At 41.1% G+C, this 26,405-nt stretch overlaps 1 protein-coding gene across 3 annotated transcripts in view; it reads right to left on the reverse strand.

Moving 5' to 3' along the window:
• Positions 1-933: 933 nt before the first annotated feature.
• Positions 934-26,405, reverse strand: part of RASSF3 (Ras association domain family member 3) — an 84,860-nt gene continuing 59,388 nt past the window's right edge. For all 3 annotated transcript variants that reach the window (XM_019543292.1, XM_019543293.1, XM_019543294.1), the window contains exons 2-5: positions 13,763-13,870; positions 9,502-9,769; positions 5,522-5,637; positions 934-3,753 (exon numbers count right to left, since the gene is read on the reverse strand). In XM_019543292.1, the coding sequence (XP_019398837.1) occupies positions 3,604-3,753; positions 5,522-5,637; positions 9,502-9,769; positions 13,763-13,870 (642 nt within the window). In that variant the 3' untranslated portion in view covers positions 934-3,603. The remainder of the gene's footprint in view (positions 3,754-5,521; positions 5,638-9,501; positions 9,770-13,762; positions 13,871-26,405) is intronic.

The raw sequence follows: 26,405 nt of genomic DNA on the forward strand, positions 1-26,405 counted from the left end.
TATCTTCTTCCCTTGACCACTGTTACTGCTGTCCCCTCCCCTCTTCCCCCACTCCAACCCACTGTCTTCTTTCCTTGACCACTACTATTGCAGCCCTCAGCTGACTCGGGGAGCAGGGCAAGCTCCAAAACTGCTCCTGCCCACTCCAGCCAGGCTGCAAGGAGCTGGGCTGAACCTGGTGTAGCTGCAGCAAACAGGTTTATCCTCCCTGCCTTATCTCCTATGAAGCAGGCTCAGGGAGGAGAAACCCACCCCCTTCTGCTATCTCCAAATGAGCCCAGCCTCTGTGCAGCCTTACTGAATCAGGGTGGGAGCAGCTCTGGAGCTCCCCCCACCACAGGTTAGCTGGGAACAGCAGCAACAGTGGGTAGGGTAGGGGATGTGCTGCTCAGCATGTAAAGGAAAGGAAGGGCATGCAGGGGGGCAGAATTCTTATCTGCTTCCAGGACTTAATAGTCCCCAGCCGCTGTTCAGGTGGCAGTGTGGTCTGCCCAATTGGGGGGGGTGGGGAAATGCAGCACTAATTACTACTCCCGAACCACCTTTACAAATCCTGGATCTGCCCATGGAGACTGACAAAGGAAAAAAAAGACATCAGGGAAAAATCTAGGGCTGCCAGGGCTAACAACAAAAAGGAAAGAGGAGTGGTTTAAGTATAACATGAACAAAAGGAATCCTAGCAATGGTGTAGGTCCATTATTAGGCAGAGATGGCAAAATGTGAAATGATACAGAAGAGAGTTTGAAAACTGTTTCTGTTCAGTATCTGGAAGGAGGCAGGATAATGTACTTCCATCATACGAAAACAGTGAAGTATTTTGTAGGCATTGCTCTCCAACAGTGATAGGTCACACTTACTTGAGATAAACACTTAAATCACCTGGTCTGCAGGGATTTATTAGCAAGGGAAATAAAAGTACTACACACAGCAAAGTACTCCAACTTCAACTTTAATAATGGAAACATCACTTGCTATTTTGGTAACAACTTTAAAGGGAATAAAAATCTTCCCTATAAAAATAAAGCTAAACTTATCAAAATTATAAATAGTATTCATTTTTTAAAGACATTTTTAAACATTTCCCAGCTTTGCACACGTCATTTAATCATCATTCTGGTACCATCACATAATGAATAAAAAACAATTCTGCAACAAAGCTTTAACATTAATTTGATACTAACATTATAAAGAATAAAGTTTGAGCCAGGTTTGACCATTTATTTTAAATTAAAGCTGCTGTAATCACCAGTGTGTTAAAAAAAGGCAAAAAACAAACAAACAGTTTTGCAACAATTAACTGTGGACTAAGACAAAATTAAAATACATTAAGATTTTCTTTTTCCAAATCAAAACTTGTAGTGCATAAAATACCAATTGAGGTTTTTGGCTAAAGTAAGATTCACACTTTAAAGAACGATAATTTAGTTCAAGTAAAAATAAAATTCACATATCTATAAACTTTTTCCACTCAGTGTTTAAATCTGAGCAACAAATGGTTCAGTGTTAACAGCTATTATGTAAAGATTACATTGTTATGGGTTACACTATATAAATATAGTAGATGTTAACTAAATACCCAACAAATCACTTTAGTATTCATTAAAAAATATTTCTAGGAAAAATGTAAAATCACTCCCTGAACCATTATAATAAAGTGTCGCACTTTGATGATAATATTACTAAATTCACACATGCACTACAAAGTTACATGTGAAATTAAAAAGCCCCACAAAATGTCATATATATTTTTATAGTAAGTCCTACTTTTAATTTCTCATAACACATTAAAACAACCGTTATCTTGGTAAATTTGCAAATACTCGAAAAAGTTCTTAAGATTTGTCAAAAAAGATGCCCACTACTAAATGAAGAAAAAGGCACAAATGTGTCAAATTAAGGTACAGAACAGAAGCATCTTGGAGTTTTACCAAGCATCCATTAGGTGTCACTGAAGTGTTGAATATTCCTTGGGAATTCACAAACTCTTCAGAATAAAGAGAGAAGCTAGCAATGCTCTTGAACGTTAGCACTATTTTCTATCTATCTCTTACCTCTTTAACTCATTAGTTTTCCCCACTATGTGGTTATAACTAAATCCTATCAGTTCTTCAAATCTGCTTCATGCTTTTATTGCACACCTATTTCTTTGGCTTTTCTGAATGTGCTTTAGATAAATATTTCTGAAAGTATAACAATTACATTTACAGTAAAGTACAAAAATTCTCTTGCTACATTTTTCTTACTTTAAAATCAAGTAAATCAGCAGTGTACAGAATTTGGTAATTAACTGTTTGATCATTTAATAACTTGAAAAATTAAAACTGTCAAATTACCAAGCCAGAATGACTAACATAACTGATCTACCGACATATAATTCTCTGACATCTTGAAAATACAAATTAGAAATTCCATTTTTGTCTGACTGACAGTTTAATTAACAGATAAGCAGAAGCTGTGCTCGACTTTCAGATACAATAATTTGAAACTGTCCTGAAAGTGGATCTGTCCTCAGCTGAAAAATCTAACTTACAGTTTAACCAATGTACATGCAGCTGTATTTCTAAAACCCTAAAACATTCCGTGACCAGCTTGCTGGATATGCAACTTCCATAAAAACTAAGATATCCTCACTACCCACCATTCCAAAATCCAAAAAACAGGTCTTATTACATTTGCTGCATGTATGAAACCACACATACCTTCACACATTTAGTTTCTGTAATAACTGTGCTTATATATACAGCTCAATTTCCACTAATATTTGGCTTCCTTCCTTCTGGGTGTTAATTATACTTATTTCTTTTCCAGTGTGAATGTGCTCAATTCTAAAAACTTATTTACAATAGCACAACATCCTAAAACCTTCTTCTTGTACAACTATACACTACCAAAAGCGTTTCCATCTTCTTTTCAATAATATTTGTATTTCACTTTACATTAATTCTTCCTTACTAGCTGTTGCAACCTCTCAACTCTTACCTGCTTTTCAACTTGCTCTTTACGTTCTTCAGAAAAAGGACTTTAAAATCTGCAAATGCTGCAAAACCTCAAGGTTTTGTGTCCATTCCATCTATCACTGTTTTCTCACAAATTAGACAGTAAAAATAGTTGAAAACAGAAAAGGTAGTGCAAATCAATTTTAAAATCTCAAATACTGCCCCAATCTAATTCTTGTTCAGACAGCTAAGCTGCTTCGTAACTTTTAATGATCAATTTGCACACCCTTACTTTTAAAGCTTTCACTAACATTAAAGCAAAGAATTAAAAAAATGTTTAAAAAAATCTTATTTCATAGTCTCCGAGAAAACTGACTTGCATTACAAATTCACAGCTTGCACCAAAGAAACCTGGAAAGCCCTCTAGGTGCAGCAGAGGGCTGTAAATTGATGTACAAACATGCAGTATCCCTAACTTGTGGGTGCAAGATGGTAAGTGACCTGACTTACGGGACAAAGTCTATAGGAAAGTTCAGGTACCCTGGCATCACAGAACAGTCTTCTGAATAAAGAAAACTATTCTTTTCTGCTGTTTTGTACATTTGGTTTGGCATGCTACATAACATCAGGTAGCGTGCATTTTTCCTGAGTGTCCTGTGGCCCCACTTTAACCTGGTTTCCACACACCACCAAGGGCTGCTTCAAGTTTGTCTCTGTAAGCTGCATAACGCTTCTTTAAGATTTGTAGTTGTTCATCTTCCTCTTTGTCCAGTATACGTAAAAAGTTCTGCAGTTCAGGAATGGTAAAGGCTTCCCACTATGGGGGAGATGGAAAATGGAGAGTGAAACTAATGTGGAAAACAGGAAATAAGCACATTATTTACTCACACAACATTTTAAAATGGACACCAACTCAAAATCCAGTTAGTTTCAAGAAGGAAAATGAAAATAACATCACATACTAAACTAAGGACTTTATCAAATCTCATGGTTTGTTTTGTTTTTTTTAAAGTTTCTCTTCTCTGTTCTGTGAGGGCCAAAGGTGAATCTAGCTACACAAACTTACAAAACCACAAATTAAAGCAGAATATGAGGAAAACACTTCTGTTGGTGCTGTTTGACAAAACAATCAGGTGTTACCTGTAAAAACTGAAAGTTAAAAAAACTTCCTGAATTTTAAATGGATGGTGACCCCCTGCTTCTAACAAAGATGGAATGAAAGATGGTACTAAGTCATTTTGCCCGCATACATTTTGTTATACTATTCTCCAACGTTTTAATAAAATTAGCACTTGATGTGTCCATAGGATGGTTTACTTTCCAAGCTGGCCACATGCAGATACATCAGTTTCTACTGGTGTTTATCAGAATGTATGCTATGAACTATGTGATGCAAGGTCACAGTTAATGTGGTCTGTACGTTAAGTTTTTAAAACTTTAAATGCTGAACTGACAGTTCTTCCAAAGAATTTTCCTTTTTAAAAACGGCTAAGACTTAATAATATTACTTTTAATATGGGCTACCTAATTAGACTTTGAACTTCTCTCCAAGCTCTTTTACCACACTGAGGCATGAAAGATTCCACACTTGTTGGTGCTGAAGTAGCCTAAAGAACTGGATTAATAAGAATACTGTCAAGTTGTAGTCATCAAGTTGTAGTGAGGTGATACTCTCTCCTACCTTGGGGGTCTTCAAGAGGAGGCTGGACAGATATTTGGCTGGGGTGATATGACCCAGGCACCCGTTCCTGCTTGGGGCAGGGGGCTGGACCTGATGATCTGTTTAGGTCCCTTCTGACCCTAAGCACTATGATACTATGATAGAATGCAAACCAACAGCAAAAAGAAATGCAGAGCCTCCAACCACATGCAAACTTTTCCTAATTTAAGCAATGGCCTAGAATGCAGAAGGATAGTTCATGTGACTGCAGTTTCATTGTGTTTACGTTAAACACTATTAATGTATTTAATTTTAAACATTCAGGGCATGCCTACACAAGACATTTACTGCGGAGTTCTCACAAGTTGGCAGGGGCAGGGCTGCATACCAGGCAGGCAGTAGCGCCGGTCTGCCTGACTGCAAGGTGCTCTATGCCGCTTTGACTCCAGACCAGACTATGTCCCATACCCCTGTGTTTCTGGGACACCCATTACAATTCCCAACACCTGGCTTGGACCAGCCTCTGAAATCTGGGACTGTCCTGGATAAACTGGGACATACGGTCACCCTAAGTATATTCACTATTAGGGACACAGTTATGTAAATATTGGGCACGTCCAAATGAGATGCTCACTATGCAGTTGTTACTGTGCTGTCACTTAGTACTCACATAACCAAATACTAAATGATTGCAGAGTAACTCGAATTACTGCACAGTAGCATCCCAGCACAGGTGCCTAGTGACACTTACTGTTCAGTAGCTCATTACTACTGCGCTATAGCATCACATCACAATTTATGCCCAGTGACGCTACTGTACAGTAGTAATGAGCTACTGCACAGTATGTGTCTCATGTAGATGTTGCCACAGAAATGGATCATCACAGAAACAGAGTTACACAAAAATCCCATAAATGTGACTTACCATAACCTCTCCAGTTTCATGCTCACGCAGAACAAAACTGAGCATTTCTGTTCTGGGGCCTGCCACCAAACGTAGATAAAGAGGATGTTCTCTGTCTGAGAGTTTGCACATATACACTGCAAAGAGAAATTGTTTCAGAAATAAAAGATTTTAAGTATTAACAGGAACCTTACTAGGGATTAAGACAACATACATTTGTTGCCACAGAACTTTTGTGCTGCTTGGGATGTTTCTAGTGAAAGAACAGTTTGGAAGGGCTTGAGCAGAACACACTGGGCAGCAATTGCCACTTAAAACATGAGCGATGTGGCTCTCAGCCAAAATGGAAATGCATCTGAATGTATGGACAAAAGAAAGAACCACCTCTGCACCATACAGGAAGATCCAATCAGTCTAAATAAACAGTTTCCATACTTCATTGCCTATTTGCCACTTTCCCAAAATATGCTATGAAGTGAATTTGAGATGGGGCATCAAGTGCAGAAACCTCACTTTGGAAATTCCCACATCTAAACTACAGAGCAATACAATGGCACATAAATAAAGTAACTTGTATTTTATAGACTTGTTCCCATGTCACCTGACTATGCAGGGCAGTCTATGGCATGTGGCTGCACCTAATTCCCCACTAATCCCAAAGTCTTGATGCATGGCACACAATTGTGTGGCCGGGAAGCAAAAGCATCTTCTCTATGCCAGCAGGAGGGCTGCTCTTACAAGCTGTAAAACTACAGCTTCTGTTATTCTGCATTTCAGGTCAAATTCTTGCAGCTAAATTTTTTTAGGAAAGGACTTCAATGGGGTTCTCTCACCCCCTCCAGTCTACATGACAACATTGCCTGTATAGATGAAATAACTGCTGGCCAGGAGTGTTACATATCAGCTGGCTGCTGCCACTGTCAATTGAAGAAACAGGATTCCAAGCTGCATGAAAAGGTTGACAGACTGAACATGTCACTTGAGAATCAATTTTTTTTTTTCAATACACGTTTCAGACACTCACCAGGATTCACTCACTCCTAGATTTTAACAGCATTTTAGTGTAAGGTGAGATTCTTTGGGTGCACAGGGTAACCAGCACATGAAAGTATCCAGTATGTCCAGTACAAGAGAATCTTCTTGATATTGGGCAAAGAAATCATCTCATATTCCATTTGCCTGTTGCCTTTACTACTCCACTGTTCTTGGACCTATGTGCTCAGGGAGACTGGGGAATATTTACATTTATTGTCTGGACAGCAAGTCATAATATAGGCTGCAAGTGACAGCATCTAGATACCTGTTCATGTGTAGAGAACATTTATTTTAATGATTCAGCTAAAAATACTGAAGTTTATAGAACTATCCAATACCCTGTGGTTTCCCCAAACTTAATTAAAACATATGCGAGTCTTAAGGACCTCAACCAATTATCAATAGCTTCATGCATACCCTGAGTTTCTACCAGATAGGAGGACTAAATCCTATTTCACTTTACACACTTAAGTGGCACATACCTAGCCACATAACTGCAGCTTGACACTTCCACACAGTTTGCAATTTCAGCACTGCCTTCACAAGGAAGCAGAACTATCTAGGTACACACATAAGGCTGGGCAAGTCCCAAAATTTTAGTTGGGCAAAATCCATCACGAATGGATGTTAGACAGCAGGATTCTGGGGGAGGGAAGAAGATAACCCTCCTATCATTAGCTCAGTAGTCTAGTGATTAGGACACCTGGCCAGTGAACATTAGATCTGGGTTCCAGGCTCCCCCCACACAAAGAGGGTTGAACTTGCAGCTCCTCTTTCCTGTAAAATACTCCCAACAATAATAGCGCAGGTCAGGTACTGCCATCTACAGTTTTCCTTTTGAAGTAGGCCTACTGGGCAGCCAAGATATGTGGGGCCATGAGGAAGCAGAAGCCATATGTTTTGGGCCTAGTGAAATGGATGCTGCCATATAAGGAAGGGACACTCTCAGTCAACTGTCCCAAAAAGGTAGTTAGGATCTGACTTGTAATTTCTACAATATCCTCAGTGGCCTATTCAAAGCTATTTTCTAAAATGGCAGGGAAGAAACCAGTCAGCAATTAGACTGCGTGAATAGATTGCGTACCTATGCCTATGTTCTACTATGGGAATTTCCCATGCTTCTAGATTTTGCTGGGTGCCCCCACCTCTCCCCTCCTTCTACTACATGTGTCAGAGTGGTTTTAAGCCTCCCTCAGAGGCACTGGGTGTTGCCTACAGCCAAGGCTTGGGACTTTGACTGGGGTGTGCCAATCCTGCTGCTGGGACCAAAACCAAAGTGGTTTCTGGCTAGCAGGTCTCAACTGTCCACTTGGGGTCAGACTGATCACCATATCTAGGGCCAGAAAGGAATTCTACTCCATGGTCAGATTGGTATGGGCTGTGCGAGTTTTTGCCTTCCTCTGTAGCAAGGGGGAAGAGGAGGGGGGCAGGCACAGCCCTCTACCTGGGGTCCCTTGAACATATACAGACAACATTTCATAGAAGCAGGACATTGGCTGCCATGGTTCCCCTGCTTTACCTGTGGCAGATGAGGGTGTTCAGTCTGTGTTGTGTCAGAGATGATAGTAGTTTTATACAGAATTTAGATTATGGATTGATTGTATGGGATGGTTTGGATAGGGCTGATCCTGGTCTCAGGCAGGGAGTTGGATTAGATAACCTCTGGAAGTCCCTTCTAGCCCTACTTCTGTGCGACTGTATGAATATATGATCACTGTTCCATCTCCTTAACTATCTGTCAGTGGATACTGAAAGGATGCAGCTTCCCAAATAGAAACATCTCAGAAGATGGGGCACCTTTCCACATATCATCTATGAAGGACGCTCAACACTCCCATCACATTATAACTCATACTTGCAATTATACTGACATGGGATGAGGACTTGCTGGGGGGAGGGAGGGGAAGAGGGGAGGGCTTTCCTTTTTACTTAATTTTCAAGTCCCAAAACAACTTTCTATATATCACCAGAACTAGAATGGCTCTGCAGAGGAAAAAATCCAAAAGCTGTCACTCCTCAGGTAATGTTTAAATTAGTCTCTAAAAATACCTCCCAAATTATCCCACTTGACTACAAAGCATTTTGTTCCCCCAGTCAGATTAAGATATGCCCTCAGCATGCTTGCATCATTTGCATCTCTATATTAAGACAATCACAGTCAGATCATATACTTTAGGATTTCAGCTGATCACTACTAAGGGTGAGGAAGGAGGTACAGAAGGCTAGATGCATTCTGTTTCTTTCCTCAATCACCCTCTGAGGCAGAGATTGGCTATGGCCAGAGACTGGATGAGAGAAGACTTGGAGCAGTGCTCTCTAGCAGTACAGAGAATCCTTTTCTTTCAGATACATGCCTGGTATGCATCTTGCTCACATGCTTAGGCTTTCTGTTCATGAGATGGAAAGTCAGGAAGGAATTTTCCCTTAGGACAAATTGGCAGGGGCCTTTGGGTTTTTTCACATTCCTTCACAGCCTATAGTGTAGTTCACTTGATGGTATTATCTGTGCATGTCATAATTCTCTGCCACTGTGGGGGGGGGGTCCCAAGCATCTGGGGACACCTTGATGTCTTTCCTTGTCTACCTGTGGCACAGAGCTCAGTTACTGAGGGCCAAAATACTTTACTCTAACTTATTTCTTTAGCCTTAGCATAGGATGTCAAAGTGAAAAAATGGCCTGTGATATCTATGCTGTTAGATTTAATACCCAGCACTCTCTTCTGCCTTTACAGTCTACACAATCTCCATCTCATACACAGAATACTTCTCACAGAATGAGACAGAAGAACCTGTAACCTGAAATTACACAGGAAGGGACTGGGGGGGGGGAGGTGGGGGGAAGAGAGAAATCTTCATCCTCTCCTCTTCCTGCCTTCTACCTCACTGTTTACATCACAACTACCCAGTATACCAAACCACACACACTGCCCACTGCACCTTCAAAATGCAAGAAATCTAAATTATACCTTGATCTTCTTTGTGACAGCGTTTATAAAGTGCAAACTTGGCAGGATTATCAGTCACTAAAAACTTTTTGAGCAAGGCCTCAATAACTTCACGAACAGTATTAGCGCTGCTGATGTGCAGTGTATTCACGTAGCCCTCAGACAAGTGAAAAGCAGTCTCGTTGTTATTGTGGGCATGTTTTCCTGGATTCATGGAAGCTGGTACAGTGATAGGTCTGCATAGGTCCATCTGAACTTTGATGAAGCCAGTGTAAATCCCATTAGAGTTCTGGAGCAGGAAGACAAGCACAAGCACTTAAGAAAATAATAGAGACCCATTGTTTATGAAAGCATCATCAGCAAAAGAGCATAGATTTCAACGGCCTTACTAAACAGTCATTAAAAATACATACCTGTAATCTGTGCAAAATTAAGAGCCACAGGGTTGTAAAGATCCACACACTAATCCACTCCCCTATGGCTGCCACAAAATCTACTTCGGTTTCTGCCAGTATAATTAAATCCGAGTGGTTTCTATATAGCATCAAAATGATGTATTGTATGAAAAAAGTGTCCGAATTTAGCAATCTGTAAATTAGGGATCAAGTTGCTGTACTACCAACAATTAATTTTTGTCCTGGGCTCACACTGAGGCAAGCTGGGATAAATAAGAAAAAGTTTGCAAGAAAAATCTGGTAGGTATATAAAAGACATTTGTCATTCATATTAGTCAGGAAGCATGTGAATTATTTTAAATTCAGACAGTAACCTCACAGTTACTGCTTATGAAGATTAAACCTTTCACTTCATGGACAATAAACCATGGCTGTGGGGTACTTCACAGCAGTTTTAAAAATGAAAGCTGTCCAGCAGTGCCTTTAAATTTTAGAGGACAAAAAGAGCTTGTACAGCATTTATTTTTTTTACATTAAAATTAAAAACCTCACACAACAGCTTTGAGAAAAAAGTGTAAATTAAATTATGTATAAAAGCAAGAACAAAAAAACCAAATATGTTCACTTCTTAAATATCCCCACATTTATTTCACTTCATCTATAACTAAAAATCGAGGAGGCAGGCAACTGACTTCATGGGCTGATCACGGGAACAACTGAGATTTTCACAGGCTTATCACAGTGCCCCCCCCACACACGCACCTGTGATTGACTAAGGAGCCCCAGTAGCCCTGTCCTGATTAGCCATGGTCTCCATGGAAACCAACCCAGTGATGCAGGCAGGGGCTGCTGGGAAATGGGAGTCTACTGTGAGCCTGATCTGGCCCGTGGGCTAGGCTTTGCCCACCCCTGGATTAGCAAGACCAGGGGATGGCCAAAAACATCTGCAACCTCTACTTGAAAGATGCTGGCATGCCGGGGCCCAATCCTTGTTGCGGCAGTGCAGCCTCAGCCCCTTCCCCACCATCTGTCTGGAGGAACACATGCGCCCGCCACCAGCAACAAGCCAGACCCCGTGCAGTTACTTGTAGCCTTCCCACCGCCTCCTGCAAGCAGCAGGGGCCTGCCCAGAGCCTGAGCTGGCTATGGCAGACAGCCAGGAGGCTGCAAGCAGTTGCATCAGGGTCCACAAAGCCACAACCCAGCTCATTGCCAGTAACAAGTGCACATGCGCCTTGGAGCAGATGGCAGGGAAGCATCAGGCCCCTCACAGCTCCCCTGCCATCTGCCCCAAGATGTGCATGCACTAGCCAGGGAGCTTGTAAGCGGCTGCCTTGGAGTCTGTGGAGCCCTGGCAATGAGTTGGGCCAGGGCTCTGCAGACCCCAGGGCAGCCACTTCAAAGCTCCCAGGTGCCTGCTACAGCCAGTCCAGGCTCTGGGCAAGCCCCTACTGCCTACCACAGAGCCCCAGCTGCTTGTGGCAGGCAGTGGGGAGGCTGCAAGCAGTGGCACCAGGGTCCATGGAGCTGGGTTCAGAAAAGTCATGGATGGTGCCTTAATTCTAAGAGGTAGAGAACTACTGGTCTACCTAATCACCCATGTTGGCCACATGGTAAAAATTAAGTTGTTAGAGAGAGAGAGAGGGGGGGGTAGATCACAATTGATCAAATACATTCAACAAACATCATTAAGCTTGCAAGGTTAAGCATGCAAAAATCAGAAGAACCATTATTCTGGCTGCCTCCACAAACTTCATTTGGCTTTTGTGTGCATATGCATTTTGCCAGTCCTTAATGGCAACGATCACACACTATTTGTCATTTACATTCTAGGACAGAGCTGTTATAGGGATGAAGCTATAGTGTAGTGAAACAGGCTGCTGCCTGCCATATCCCTGCCTCATTTGCTGCAGAAATTGAAAGGTATGCACTGAGTGAGGTAGAGGGCTTTGGGAATTAAAGGGTGGGTCTCATGGTTAAGACAGCTGAAAGCTGCCCTGGAGAGTTGGGCTCTGCCAGACTTCCTGTGTCATCCTTGGCAGATCACCTAAATCCAGATTATCACAGGGATCACCAAGGGTATAGTCATTATTTCTGGGTGCCTGCCTAATACACCGTTACCCAATTTGCATAAATGCTAAGCTGCAGCTGAAGAAACTTACATGCAGTACAGTGAATATATAAAATGCTAAATTCCCTGAAAAATGTAGGCTGAGAGCATCAAATTGGGCACCCAAAGTTAACAAATACTTTTGACTTTGAACTCCGAGTTCAGTTCCTCCATCTATACAGTGGAAACAACACCTATCCACCTTAAACATTTAAGAGGACATTTGCATAACACCACTGTGAGGTGCTCAGTAACAGAGGTCCTTAGAAAAACTTTGGAGGGGAATAAAGATAACATGCACTAAGAGCAGCATGGGGTCCCATACTGAACAGAGGAGAAAAAATATTGAATGGTTACTCATTAAACACTGTCATGTGTATGTACATGAGGACTGGATTAAGAATACTCAAGAAACCTTAACTCTGCCATTTCTTAAGTTTTGAATTCTTGACTATGCAGCCTTAATGTGGTCTTTTTTTAATGTAGCTTCATAAGCGATACAGATGTGCATAGTCGCATTTGGCTATCTACTGTATATGAAACATCCTCTATGTTGCACAAATATAAACATTAACATCACACGTGGTAATAAAATGCTCGCAGTTATGGTTGACAAAGCAGATTTAAATATCCATACCCTACTGTGAAATGGGCCTTAACTCAAGGTACTATTAACTCTGCTGTCAGACAAGCTAAGGTAAAAACTTGGTTCAATTACTCATGGTAACTGTGCTCTTACCCCTTAATCAAACTGGGCTGAGTTACCTTGCATTTACAGCATGTACGTGACAGGTTAGAGGACCAGACAGGCTGCAAGTTCACACACTAATTTGTTTTTGTGCTAACTATTTTAGGCTCTTTTGAAAGTACTTTATTGCTTTTGCTCTTTGAATAAAACATTTTCCATGTTGATTAGATTAATACTAACAATAGAAAAGTCAAAAGTTAATCAAGTTAGAGAGTTTTAGATTACATGACTTTAGAAATCCAAACCACCTAAAGATACCCAACAAAAGTGTGTTCAGTAGACATGGTTGTGCATAAAATTAATTGGAATATAACATTGTGTTTAAATATGGATGTACTGTATATCCAGTGGAACATAACATGATCTGAAAATTTAGATGGTTACATTTTACTAGACAAAGTAAATAGATTTTATTAGTGCCAATAAAGGAAAACTCAGACTGAATCCTTCAAGTTCTGCAGAAGTCTTGGAAGTTCAGAATTAACACACTTTTTATCATTTAGATTATGAATAATCTTATGTAATTCTCACCAACCTGAAAAAGGCAATCCCCAGAAAATAACTCTGAAATAACAGCGTGGTATTTTGATTAATTTTATCTACTTGACAGTTAGAACAACACAGTTTTCTAAGGGACAATTACAGATTGACCGTCTTAAAAAAAAATTAAGTGGTGGAGTCTCACTTTACTGGAGACAAAATGGGGTACAAGACCCCATTTTTTTATTTTGTTTACAGCAACAACTGACAGTTGGTTTTGGATATAACTTTTTGTACTATTATGTAAAAGTTTGTAGTTTCTGCTGAAATCTCCCTTACTGAATAAAAATGAAAGAGTTAAAATGGATTAAAACATATTTCAGAGGAAAGAAATCCATTTTCTGTAGTACACTAAAGCTTATTAAGTTACAGTTTTTTATGCAAAATGATAGAAAATGATTCCTAATGCATTATATAAAGGAGTAATATATAGCTGATCTTTATAAAACTATAATCATTATAAACTATAAGGTTCAATGTGACTCTTACCAAGGTCATCTTCAGTTTGTCAGTAACAGATGAATTATAGTTTTGAATCTTCTCTTTAACTTCTTCTTTACTGAGATAAATGAGGGTTTCTCTTTCTTTCTGATCATCCTGCAACAGTAAAAAAAAAAACAAAAACACTGGCGATTTCAGAAAAGTGAAGGAAGAAATTATTCATTTACGTTCCAGCTTATGAGAAATCATAGTCCAATAAATAATTACCTCATATGGGCCCCATGTACAACAGTTATCCATGTAGAAATATAAAGACCTAGCAAATGGGGTGTGTCAAAAGAAGCTGCTGTTGTAATCATAAATGGTTAAACCAACACACCCAAAAACACTTGTGTCATTTTTTTTTTTTTTTAACAACTATTTTTATTCAAACATTTATTGGCAGCATGCAAAGCAGCTCAGCTCATTTCATGACTGGATTTGTCCATTTCAGTGCTATGTAATTTTATCAAGTGTAGAGTCACAATATTCTTACAGTATTACTTTGAAATCTGTATGCCTCAAAAGAGGATATAACTGCTTCTGCACAACAAAACCACCACCTGCTAAACAAGTGAAACTGGAAATTCCCAAGTGTTTGTGCTGTCAAAATAAGAACAAATCTCAATAGTCTAAAAAGAGACAGCATTTTTTAAACTAATACGTATGATGACAAACTATTATATGATTCATTATATGTTTCTAGGCACACACAATTTCACCAAATGTAAACTTTTTTTTAAAAAAAGCCCTTACTAGATATTTAGCTGTTGCTTTTACAAGCCGTATATTGTACAGATTTTCCATGCCATTGTAAAACCAGTCCTAGGAGCTGGATATTATCCAAACAAGCATTTGTTCCCAATCTACATTACTGCAGCAAACTAGTGTTATAAATACACTCAGATTTCTACCACTTGCGCAAATACCATATATAGTATGAAACAGTTTCAGCTCTCAACTTCAATGATTTAAGACATCTCTTAGGAGGGGAGCTGCACTGGCTTGGAAATATCTGGATACCTCTGAACACAGAAATATTCATGCACCATTTGAACAATGGTCAAGGCTTAGTAATTCACGCTAACCATTCAAATAGTCTCTGGAGGAGTTTAACCTAAGTAAAGGATTTCCCTGCTCTCAAAAGTCACTGCTATAACACAATCCCTTTGAGACTTCCCAGCACAGCTAGTAGGCATTTCATTTTGCTGAAAATGAACCTGGTAACAAGACTGTATAGTGTGAAATTATTCATTTCTGCTTGCCAAAATATCCAGATGAAGCTTAAATAATTTTAGCTCCTGTGATCTTGCTTTCCTGTAATTATATAGTATTTTGCTAGGTGGCACATGCACACGTCAACTTAACCCTAAGCCATAAAGAGAGAGGTATGGTCTGAGCACACTGGAAGCCAGAAATTCCCAAATTCTAAACCCAACTAAAACCATGACTCCTTCTGCAATCTTGGAGAAGACACTTTCTGTTTCAGTTTCCCTATCTGTAAATAAAGAGACATCTTTACTGTTGTAGTAAAAGAATAAACAGCTGTTTTTTCTTTTACTACATCATGAGATTACAATATCTCAGCTCAGTGATCCACCATATTGCATGGCAGAATCCATCAGCCTAGGCCAGCGGTCAGCAACCTATGGCCTGTTGAGCCAATGGATCCAGTCTGCGGAGTTGGGGGGCTTTGGCCACACTACAGCTGGGAAAAGTGGTGATAGGGACTAGGTCCCAGCCCATCTGGGTAACTCCAACCTGCAGCTACCAAACTGCTCCCCTCCCCCACAACAAAAAACAAAACCAAAAAAACCCCCTTCTGCTGGACTCGTGGCCTAAAAATTTTCAGAATTAGTCTTGCCTCTTACACCCATCCTATTTTTTTCACTTCCATAAAATCTTAGTGCAGAAAACTGAAATCAATAATAATAAATGGAAATCTCAAAGCAATTTGAAAAGGGAAGTCACTTTTAAGGAAGAAATATGCTTTTATATTGAAAAAAAAAAATCTTATAGTGATTATGTTATAGAAGCACAGAAACCAAAAGAAACCTTGAGAGAACATCCAGTCTAACCACCTGCAATGGGGCAGGACCATTCATTCTTATATTTAATTATATATGAGTCTCTGTTTGGAGGTACCTCAAATTTCTGGTTTCCTGCAGGCCAGATTCCACTGATTGCAGAGGATATAGCACCTTGCTTAAGCAAAGGCACAAGAAACATCATTATATTGACAAATGTCCAATTACTGATTTTCCAAATAAGTGAACTCAACATATACAATCCTGTTAATTACTACATCATCTGAACATTATGCAGATGGATCCAAAACTGAGTTAACTGCAAAAGGAAGGGTACTAAACAGCATATTTGTTGAAATTGGAACGGTGGTGTCTAAGTGCTGAGTCAAGTCTTCTATACATAAGGTGACCACATGTCCCGGTTTGGCCACGACAGTCCCAGATTTCATAGACCTATGCTAGCTGGTTGGTGAATATTGAAACAGAAGTGCCAGAATCACAGGGGCACAGCCTGGCAGAGAAGCAGAGCGATAGGGTGTGCCAGACAGGTTCCACCTCCCCAACAGATTGTGTTCCGCACCCCTGCCTCTGCCTGCAGCAGCGCCACAGACAAGGGGGCAGTCTCCCAGATTTCCTTAAAAATAGGGTCAGTAGGGTTATCATATTTCCAGTTTCAAAATAGAGGACATCTGTTGGGGGTGGGGAGGGAATATGCCCGTGTCCTGCCCCTCAGTCCCAAGCCACAGTCCCCCCAGCCCTGTTGCTGCCCCTCAGTCCCAATGTGCAGCCCCACCCCACCATCCCTGCTGATGCCCCTCACTCCCAACTTGCAGCCCTCTGGCACTGTCTGTGCCCCATGCTCCTGACCCATAGTCCCCCACTCCCTCTGGTACCTCTCACTCCCAAGCCACAGACCCTCCAGCCCTGCTGGTGACCTTTACTCCTGACCCACAACCTACTGCTCCCTCCAGCATCTCCCCTGCAAGCCCAAGCACTGGCTACAGTACCACTAGTCTAGTCACACAGCTCCCTGCTGCCCCTGAAGGGCAACCCACCCTGCTGCAGCCCCAGTGCCTGGACAGCTTCCCCCAGTGCTGGCAGGCACCCCCCGTCCTTCCCCACCATGCCTCCCCTCTCCTGGACAGTCCTGGCCCTCCAACCCCTGCCCCCATAGACTTACCTGCATCTAGCTGCCAGGGCTGTTCCCACCACCCAGCCTGGCTGTGTGCTAGACACATGTATGTGCACATGCAGAGCACAGGATGCACCCTACCTCCAAATGCCCTCTCCCCGCCCCGCCCCCCCCAACTCCAAGCAGCTGCTTGCTAGGCCAAACCAGGAAGTGCCAGGAAAAACTTTTTGCTCTGCTTGGCATCAATCCCAGACAGTTGTTGATATTTAAAAACAAAACACCTGGACGAAGATGAAAGGACCCCATGTCCCCAAAGAGGGCATGTCTGGGAAAACCCAGACATATAATAACCCTAATGGTCATCCAATGTATAAATCAATACACAGACTTCCCATGTACTACACAGTCTTTGAGGATTTTCACCCTTAGTTTTAGGTTCACCAGCAGCAAGGACTGCGATAGCGCAATGCAGAACACTTTACTATGTCAGAAGTGAAATGATTGCCCTCCTTGCCCCCCTACCCCAGTCTATCATGCCAGGAAACCCAAATCTCAGAATAAGCAGCTGGGGGGGGGGGAGGGGAGGGAGGCACTGTATTCAAAACAACAAATTTCATAACTGAAGCTCAAAACACTACTACTGTCATGTTGGGGGGCGGGGATGAGGGGGAAGGGAGTATGCACTTCAAACAAAAAATACCCCAACACACAACATTCCTTCACTAGCAACCTAGCCCCACATACATCTAACAGGCAAAAAGCGCATCTCAGTTTTTAAAAAATCCTGTAAACCTGCAACTGAGACACAAGAAACATCACACAAAAAATGTTACAGTTAACAATAAAGAAATAAGTAGCCATTCCCATTAGGCATCATCAGATAAAACATCTGTGAACTTCCAGATCTTGTGATCACTTCATTTAAAATTTGAAACCAGCTGGCAAGATGACACATCATTTCTTTCCAATACCATAAGAGCCAAATCACCCCTGCTACCTTAGTTTCTGACCCAAAGATTGGTCATACAAACTAATAATGGCAGAAACAGCCATCCTTTGCCTAGCAGGCTGGATCTAAGACAAGAAAAGAGGAGAAGGAAAAGGATTTGGAGAGAAAAACAAAACATTTTCTTCTACCTCCCATAATTTTCTTCTGGCCTCTTGTGTTCTTTACACTTAGCAAAGGACTCTCCTTTTGTAGGGTTAAGCACCTTATCTATAGAGACTTTCACTCCACTGGCTAAGCCCTACTTCCAGTCCCATCAGCACAACCTCAGTGATCCAGGGGGAAGTATCAACTACAGTAAGGAAATCCTGCATGTATCTAGTAATATGCAGTTACAGTGACTGATAAGTAGCCTTTTCACAAGGGCATAGCATGGATCATCAAGGAGCCAGTACAACATTTTGTTATGGTCATATGGGCAGTGTTGTCAAAGACCTAGCAGAATCATCACATGGGTATACTGGAGACAGAACTAAGGGAGCAGCAGACTGCTTGGGCTGAAGTGACCAAAGAAAGCAGACAACTACATGTACTTTTCAAAATAGACCCTGTAAGAGGTGAGAAACTGAAATACATTGAATTCATGAGAGGCATAATACATGTGACTATGGTCAAGGCACCTGAGAGAGAGGAAGAGGTGCAGATTCACCTACATAAAAACCCAGGCAGAGATAAGGCCTGTGGAATCTCCACTCCAATGCTTAAATCCACCTGTGGATTTCCCAGAAGGGCCTTTTGTACCCTTGGCTGTAAGGAGACACTTTGCCTTTGGATACGTAAGACTCAGGCAAAGGCTTTCTATTGTTTTTTTGGTTTATTATATTGCATTGTAAATTAGAAAGTTGTATGTATTGTCACTGTTTCTTACTGGGCTGCATCTTAGCTTAGGTGAAGTTTTCTGTTGTTTTTGTCATACGCTTGAAACTGAAAATTGTTACGCTCAGTAAATGCTGTCTTCAGAAAATGGACTGAACTGTTCTTGTTCAAGCATTTATGAATTCAGTGCCACTACCTAAAGTCTTCATATTAAATCTGGTAACAGGCAGTGCTCTTACTCTGGGATTGCGGGAGAGAGAGGTCATTCATTATCTACTGCTCTAGCTACACCAGACAGGGAAAAACTGCAACAAGATAAATAAATGCTACAGTTCCAGATGGTCAATGAGAGGACACGACACTTTAATGTTAACTAGTTCAATTAATCCACAAATGACTGATTATCAGCTCTCTTTCCAAATGACACTGTGCTTATGACTTGAATGCTTTTCCTAAGTCCTGACAGCTCCCCAGAATGGGTGCATTAGAGGTGCACAAATAGTAGCAAATATGTACCAAACAATGCATTTCATGTGCTATATGTACTGCTGATATGCAGCAAGGTAAAGGGAGCCACATGCTATGCTCAGTGTCCAATACATGCCTGTTTCACATTATGTCATGCCTGTTTTCACTGGTTAATACTGATTTTGCAACCTTTTTCTTCAGTGGTGTGCCCCAGTAATTTCCTGCCTGATCAGAGATCTGTATGTGTCACGAGGGAGGAGCGAAACACACATCCATATGCAGTCCTCCTGGCAAAGGGTCAGCCACTGCTAAACAGAACCTGGACTTGGAGACCAGTATGCTGAATCTGGACACCTTTGAGGAACAGATGCAGAATAATAGTTGAGAAGACTTTTTGGGGTGGATGAAATAAATTTTTGCATAATCTTGACCAAAATACCATAATTATATTTGGTGTAGCATTACAGTCACTGACTGCAGAGCAGATGACAATGATTAAGAGTTGCAGGCCATGTCATCCTTATCTCCTCTTCCTCCTCTCAGCTCAACTTCGCAGCATTGTTCTTGGCTACTTTGATTCTCTTTGCCAGTATTGTTAGTTTTTGTTTCGTTTTTCTTTTTTGTCATCTTCACAGCAATGTGAATAGTAATTTAACAACAACAGTCAAGGGAATCTATACACAATTTTTTCAGGTCCAAAACAAAAGCATCTCAGTCCCAGCCCAAGCTGTCAACTTACTATGCCATTCAAATAGTACTTACAGGGCATGTTTCCATGTCGTCTTACAGCAACGTAATGATGTGCTGTGTCGTCATATGGTGCACTACGGCAATGTACCAATCTCCTGGGTCTACACATGATTGGCAGCTACACTGCCGTAACTCCCTGATACAGAAGACCACTATGGCAACACAGTGGTGAAATCAAACCGTGCAGACAGCGCAGTAACTACCCATAATGCATCATGCTTTAGTACTTCCAAAAGGACCACCTTTTGGAAGTACTAAAGCATGACACCATAGCAACATTGCTGTGCAGCTACATGTAGAAACCCACAGGAACCCAAAACCCCACAAAATTAGCACATGTCAACAGGGTCCTGAATTTTTGTTAATTTGATAACTACTCTTCAACCCAATTAGAAAGGCAGACTTAATCCTTCCATCACCACCTGTGTTTGAGAAGAGCTGAGCTAGATAAGCTTGTTAATTCCCCTAAGGTATAGTAGCTGGTCTGCAGAACAGGATTCAATTCCCAACTCTCCCACAGATTATGTGGCTTTTCACAAGTCACTTCCTCTCCACGATTCATTTTCCCTTTGGCAAAATATGAAATATAATTCCCTTCTCCACACTCAAACATATATATGAGTGTGAGTGTGGAGTAGGGAATTATATTTCATATTTTGCCAAAGGGAAAATGAATCATGGAGAGAAGGTGACTTGTGAAAAAAAATAATATTTTATATATTAATATAATGTAGTATCAATATAATTATTAATTATATATATATCTCCATACAAAATAGGGATTTAACTAGTCACACTACAGTCATCATCAGGGATCCTGGTTTTCTCCAATCTAAAAAAAATCCCCAATTTTCAGGATTTAAAAAGTAACCCAAAATCCACATTTTTCTGATTAAAATGAAACACCACTAAATCTATAGCTCTAATCTCTCTCTCTAACTATATATCAACATAGTTATTAATGTTATTTTTATTGGGTTTTGGTGTGATTTTTTTTTTTAAACTTCAAACGGATTCAAGGTCACCAGCCACTGCTAAATAAGTTAGTCCCAAGAAGTAGTGCAAAACTTGCTACACTAGGATGCCAGTATCATTTCAAAACCTCAATTTTAATGTTTAACAACTAAATGTTCACATAAACAGGTAGCTAGGTACTAAATAAAAATACAAGTTCATTTTCATGTTCCAAAAACAATTATAATTTTCTATTTGTCTCCACAGGGAAAAGCATGGTATTTGTAGTGAAGCAGTGACTTTAAGCACAATGCTTCACCATAGGAAAGGCAGCTTTCCTTAACATAAAGGCTGGATAGAAAGAGGAAAACAATGAAGGAAAGCTGCATTTATACCAAAGTGAATCAAGTGTTTTCTTAAGTAATCCAAATAACAAAACAGTCATGGGAGCCAAGGTAGACCCTAAACACTGCCAGCTCCTACTTCTTCCCTTCTTCATACCCATTCCACACAAGGCAACACTTGACCTTTTCTTATCAAAGTTGAAAAGATCTTGGGTCATGCTGTGGCTAGAGACTGATTAATTTTCAAGTAAAAAAAATACTATAAAAATAACATGAATAATTGCATTAATGATCACAGCTCCATCATAAACAGCTTAACTTGTAACACTATAACGAACATGGAAAAATCAGTTAAGAACAAGAGAAAGAGCATAGCGCATATTCTCCACTGAGCTCAAGATGAGTTAACTTAATTACACACACATTCTCCTTCTTTCTGCCTGGTACCACTAGAGAAACATGATTTTTAAATCTACCAGTTAAAATTACTTTTGAAATAAACACGTTGCTTCCTTCACATGCTGATGTTACTACAAATCAAAAGAAACACATTTACACGTCTCACCTTCCCCAAGAAATACAACTCAGCATTTAAATGTTCCCAAATACCATTTGGCAGATCAAACTGAGATTTTGGCAGCATCTAACTGCAAATGGTGATTCGTGGAAAAAACACCACCTCCCCACCAGACAGGGATGCACAGGGACAAAAGAGAGAGGGGAGGAAATATAAATATATAAATATAAATATATAAACTATGAGGAAAGCAGCACTAAGGTCTATTCTTGCTCAGGTGGCACCAGTCAAAGATCTATCTGTAGATCACAGGGTGCATCTAAACATGCAGTTACAGTGCATGAATAAACTCCAGAGCTTAAGGTTTTGAATGTTTGAATGTGCTCCCAGGAGCAATAAGCCCCAGAGCAATAAGTTCTGCAGTTTATTCATGTGCAACACATTGAGCCAGGGCAGAGCGGCCCCACCTGGCAGAGGGCCCAAGGGTCAACCTGCCAGCCTGGGGCTGCTCTCCCCCAACTCAATGTGCTGTGGAAGGGCTGGCTGGGGCACAAGGGTGCTGCACCTGGAGAGAGGGAACCAGCATTATGGTTATAGGTTAGGGGCTGACCCTCTCAGCAGCACAGAGGCAAAGAGAGATCTTGGAGTCATGACTGACTCCAGGATGAATACGGGTCACCAATGGGATGAAGCAATAGGCAGAACCAACCGCACCCCGTCATGCATCAACAGGGGCATCACTAACAGGTCCACAGAGGTCTTGCTCCCCCTCTATGCGGCGCTGATCAGGCTGCAGCTGGAGTACTGTGTCCAGTTCTGGGTGCCGCACTTCAAGAGGGATGTGGAGATCCTGGAGAGGGTCCAGAGGAGGGCCACTCGTATGGCTGGGGGCCTCTGTGGCCAGCCCTATGAGAAAAGGCTGAGGGACCTGAATCTCTTCGGTCTCTGCAAGAGGAGACTGAGGGGGGGATCTTGTGGCTGCCTACAACCTTATCAGGGGCCAGCAGCAAAGACTCGGGGAAAGTCTGTTCACCAGGGCCCCCCATGGAGTCACTAGGACCAATGGCCACAAGCTGAGGGAGGATAGGCTTAGGTTAGATATTAGGAAGAACTACTTCACTGTAGGGGTGGCCAGAGCCTGGAATAGGCTTCCCAGACAAGTGGTGCTCTCACCTTCCCTGGAAATCTTCAAGAGGAGACTGGATAAACACCTGGCTGGGGTCTTATGACCCCTCCCACTCCCAGTGCTCCTTCCTGCCCATGGTGGGCGGTCAAACTAGATGATCTGTCTAGGTCCCTTCCGACTCATTGATTCTATGAACGCAGGGCTAGCCAGCAGGCACAGCCCCTGCACTGAAGTACCCTCATACCCCAGCCAGTCCCTCCAGCATCTAAATGTGCACTGCTGTGGAGTTCTTTTACTCCGCAGCAGGATAGTACTCCTGCTGCAGAGTAAATTAGTTTCCTCCAGCCTAATGGGGGTGCACATGTAGATGCCAAGATGTTTACTGCACAGCTAATTAATCAACTACGCAGTAAACGTCTCATGTAGACGTAATCACAGATTAAGCTGGGGGGCAGTCTTTGGAGCTAGGAAGGATGCTTTTTTTTTTTTTCTTCTTTTTTAAAGGGAGAAATATAAAGGGGTGGAAGAAGAGACAGAGACGGAAACACACATACACACTCACTCCTCACTACAGCAATCTATGATATTATATAACCATAGGCTTACTGTTTCTTTGGTAGAAAGGTTTAAGATGAAGAGCATCCAGATTGTAGTCATATTGGTCTAGAGGCAAAAGGAATCAGAACTCAAAGAATTGTTTTTGCCAAAATCTAGTTGGTCTAATACAAGATATCAGCTCTACCATGAGTTCCAATTCCTAAGGTGAAGAGAGCATTTGGAAAGCACTTGTTACTCTTAAATTGCCCAAAAACAAATTTTAAAAATCCCACCATTTTGGTGTCTTTACCAGGCTAGTGACAAAAACAAAAGACTAAATCATAACCTTATCTAATTTTAACCTGTTAACAGTTCTGTGTAATATACCTATTAATGCATTTACACTACTGAATGAATATCTTGTGCAGCTCAGAAATAAGCGCCAAACCTCCAAAAAATGTGTTTCTTTTACCTAACTACTGATATTGCCTTTGTTGTATAAAGGAGAATATGGCAATCAATTTAAAATGTGCATGCATTTGTTAGAAAGATTAACTGTATTTGCTAGTAACATTAAAGCTGCAGCTCAGGTTTCATTTAAGGTTACCATGACCTCACTCTGAAAAGCCCCTAGTTACAAATTCCGTCATACCCTATATGGCTGTACTACAAACCGGGTTGCATGCCAATAGTTAAACAGCCAGTCATTTGTTTGTCTGAAAGAGTCTGAAAGCTAAACTGTATGAAGAACAGCATCTGAAGACCCCGCCCTAGGTTTTGTATCAACTGCATAGCAAGTTATAGGCATATTTAAAAACTCTTTTCCAATTCTGATGTATTGCTTTTAAAATGCATTACATAGTTTTAGAAGAAACATTTCACAACTGTTTGTCTTCCCAATTTCAATAAAACTGGATTTATGAATCAGCAAAACTGAACACTCAGCTACCACACCAGATACCACCATGGGGAACAGAGTTATGCTCTTGCCTATCCCAAAGAGAGATAAGTGCCTTACTATAGAAATAGGAATTAGCACCCTCTTGTGACCCTGCTCACCAGGATCTAACTTTCTACTGATAATTTTCTATGATTTTCTCACTGTCTCTCAAGTAAACCTATTTCTTAAATACTATGTGTAAAGTAAGTTAGCAGATCTCTGAAAGTTAAGAATCGTCCAAAACTGAGCTAGTCATTTGGTTACTATCAAGATGCTTGCTTTGAGAGGCAGGATTTATACCCACACATATTGTCAAGTTGAAGAGGGAAGCTGAAAATCCAGCCTGACACTCACGTGATTTAAAAGACAAGGTGGAAGGAGGTCACAAAAGACTAAATAAACAACACACACACACACACCAACCACACCTCAGGGTTAATATCCATCCAAATTTTCAGCCATTGTTAAATTTCTGTGTTTTAAGTCAATCTCTTAATTGAAATGACCTTTCATAAAACTTTCTGTTTATATGAGAGTTCAGTGTGGAAGGAACCAGCACCAAGATGAGCCGGACAAGGAAGGTAGCGTGCAAGTTCCTTCCCACAGCTATGCCAATGCTTCCCATTTTTATTTGCCCTAACACAGAAGTAGGATGAGACCAGAACTCCACTGCACTTGTAAATAAACTCAGAATAAGAAACTGGGGCCAAGTTTATTATGTCACCATCATATAAACTGCCTATGCCAACAAAGTTTCCTATTAGCTCTAACAAGAACTAGCAAGAGCTAGTACATAAACGAGGCACCAGTAATCAAAGCTTACTTTAAAGGTAAATTAAGGTCATATAATAAAAATGGTTCTTCTCTCTGGAACCTGTTCTAACACTAACTTCAACAACAGGTGTTACACTAGGGGAATTCTGGGGTTGTTTTTTCAGGCTACATCTTTTAATATTAACAGCAGAACACAGAGTGATTGCTATCGCATTTGAAAGACGCACGGTCCTCTGACACAGTTAAAGTTTTCTAGGCAAATTCCTCACCGGGGGATATTTACCGTATTTTTCGGACCATAAGACGCACTTTTTCCCCCCCAAAAGTGGGGGGAAAACGAGGGTGCGTCTTATGGTCCGAAGGTGTGTGTCCCGGGGAGACGGGGCGGAGCTTGCCCACGGAGGCGGCGGAGCCCGAGCGGGACATCCGCCGCTTGTTTAGACCGGAAGCCGGCGCCCGTGCCGGTGGCCGGGAGCCGGCAATAAAAATGGCCAGCCGGAACAGACGGGGCAGGAGTCCGAAGGAGGGACTCGCTGCTGCGGAGACTGAGGCTCCAGGAGGGGTGCGTCTTATGGTCCGAAAAATACGGTAGTTGTTTGAATGCCTTGGAAAAGTTATGAGATTTCATTTGGTCAATGTGGGTACTGCTCATGGACATTGCAAGTTGAAAGATTTTCTGAGCTAATTTCTAAAGAACAAAGACTCAACACCCTCCAAAAAAATCCACAAAACGTATTGGACAAGTGCAGCCATGTATTTGTAAAAATCCAGTTTCAGCTTTATTTTGTTTTATTATGTCAGGCTATATTTTCAACCAATAATTTGCAAAAATAAGTGGTTAATGCTATAAGTTAATGCCCCTCCCTTAAAATGGGTACCAAACTCCAGATATATCCTCTCTTTCTCCACCCAAAAAACCTACATGCAAAACATTTTTAAGTACTTTGAATTTGAGCACAGCAGATAGGAATATCAGGCTTCAGTCCAGTGTAAATTTATAACCAATTTTGCATACCTTTAGAGTTTTGCTTTGGTTTGGTTTTAGGACAGCAAAGTTAAGAGTTAATCTGCACTTCAAGTTCTATTGCCTTTGGAAACATTTGTACCTTTTCACCTACATGTCACTGGAATATCTGACTTCTTCAGAAAGCACAATCTTTAACTACCTTTTCACTAACCCTGAATGTACACAGCAAAGAAAGATAATAAATATCTCATTGAACTGTTACAGAAATGCTTCAAAGCTATACAACAGGAAATG

This window comes from Crocodylus porosus, unplaced genomic scaffold (genome assembly GCF_001723895.1).
Source record: "Crocodylus porosus isolate Cpor-Errol unplaced genomic scaffold, CroPor_comp1, whole genome shotgun sequence".
Classification (NCBI taxonomy): domain Eukaryota; kingdom Metazoa; phylum Chordata; order Crocodylia; family Crocodylidae; genus Crocodylus; species Crocodylus porosus.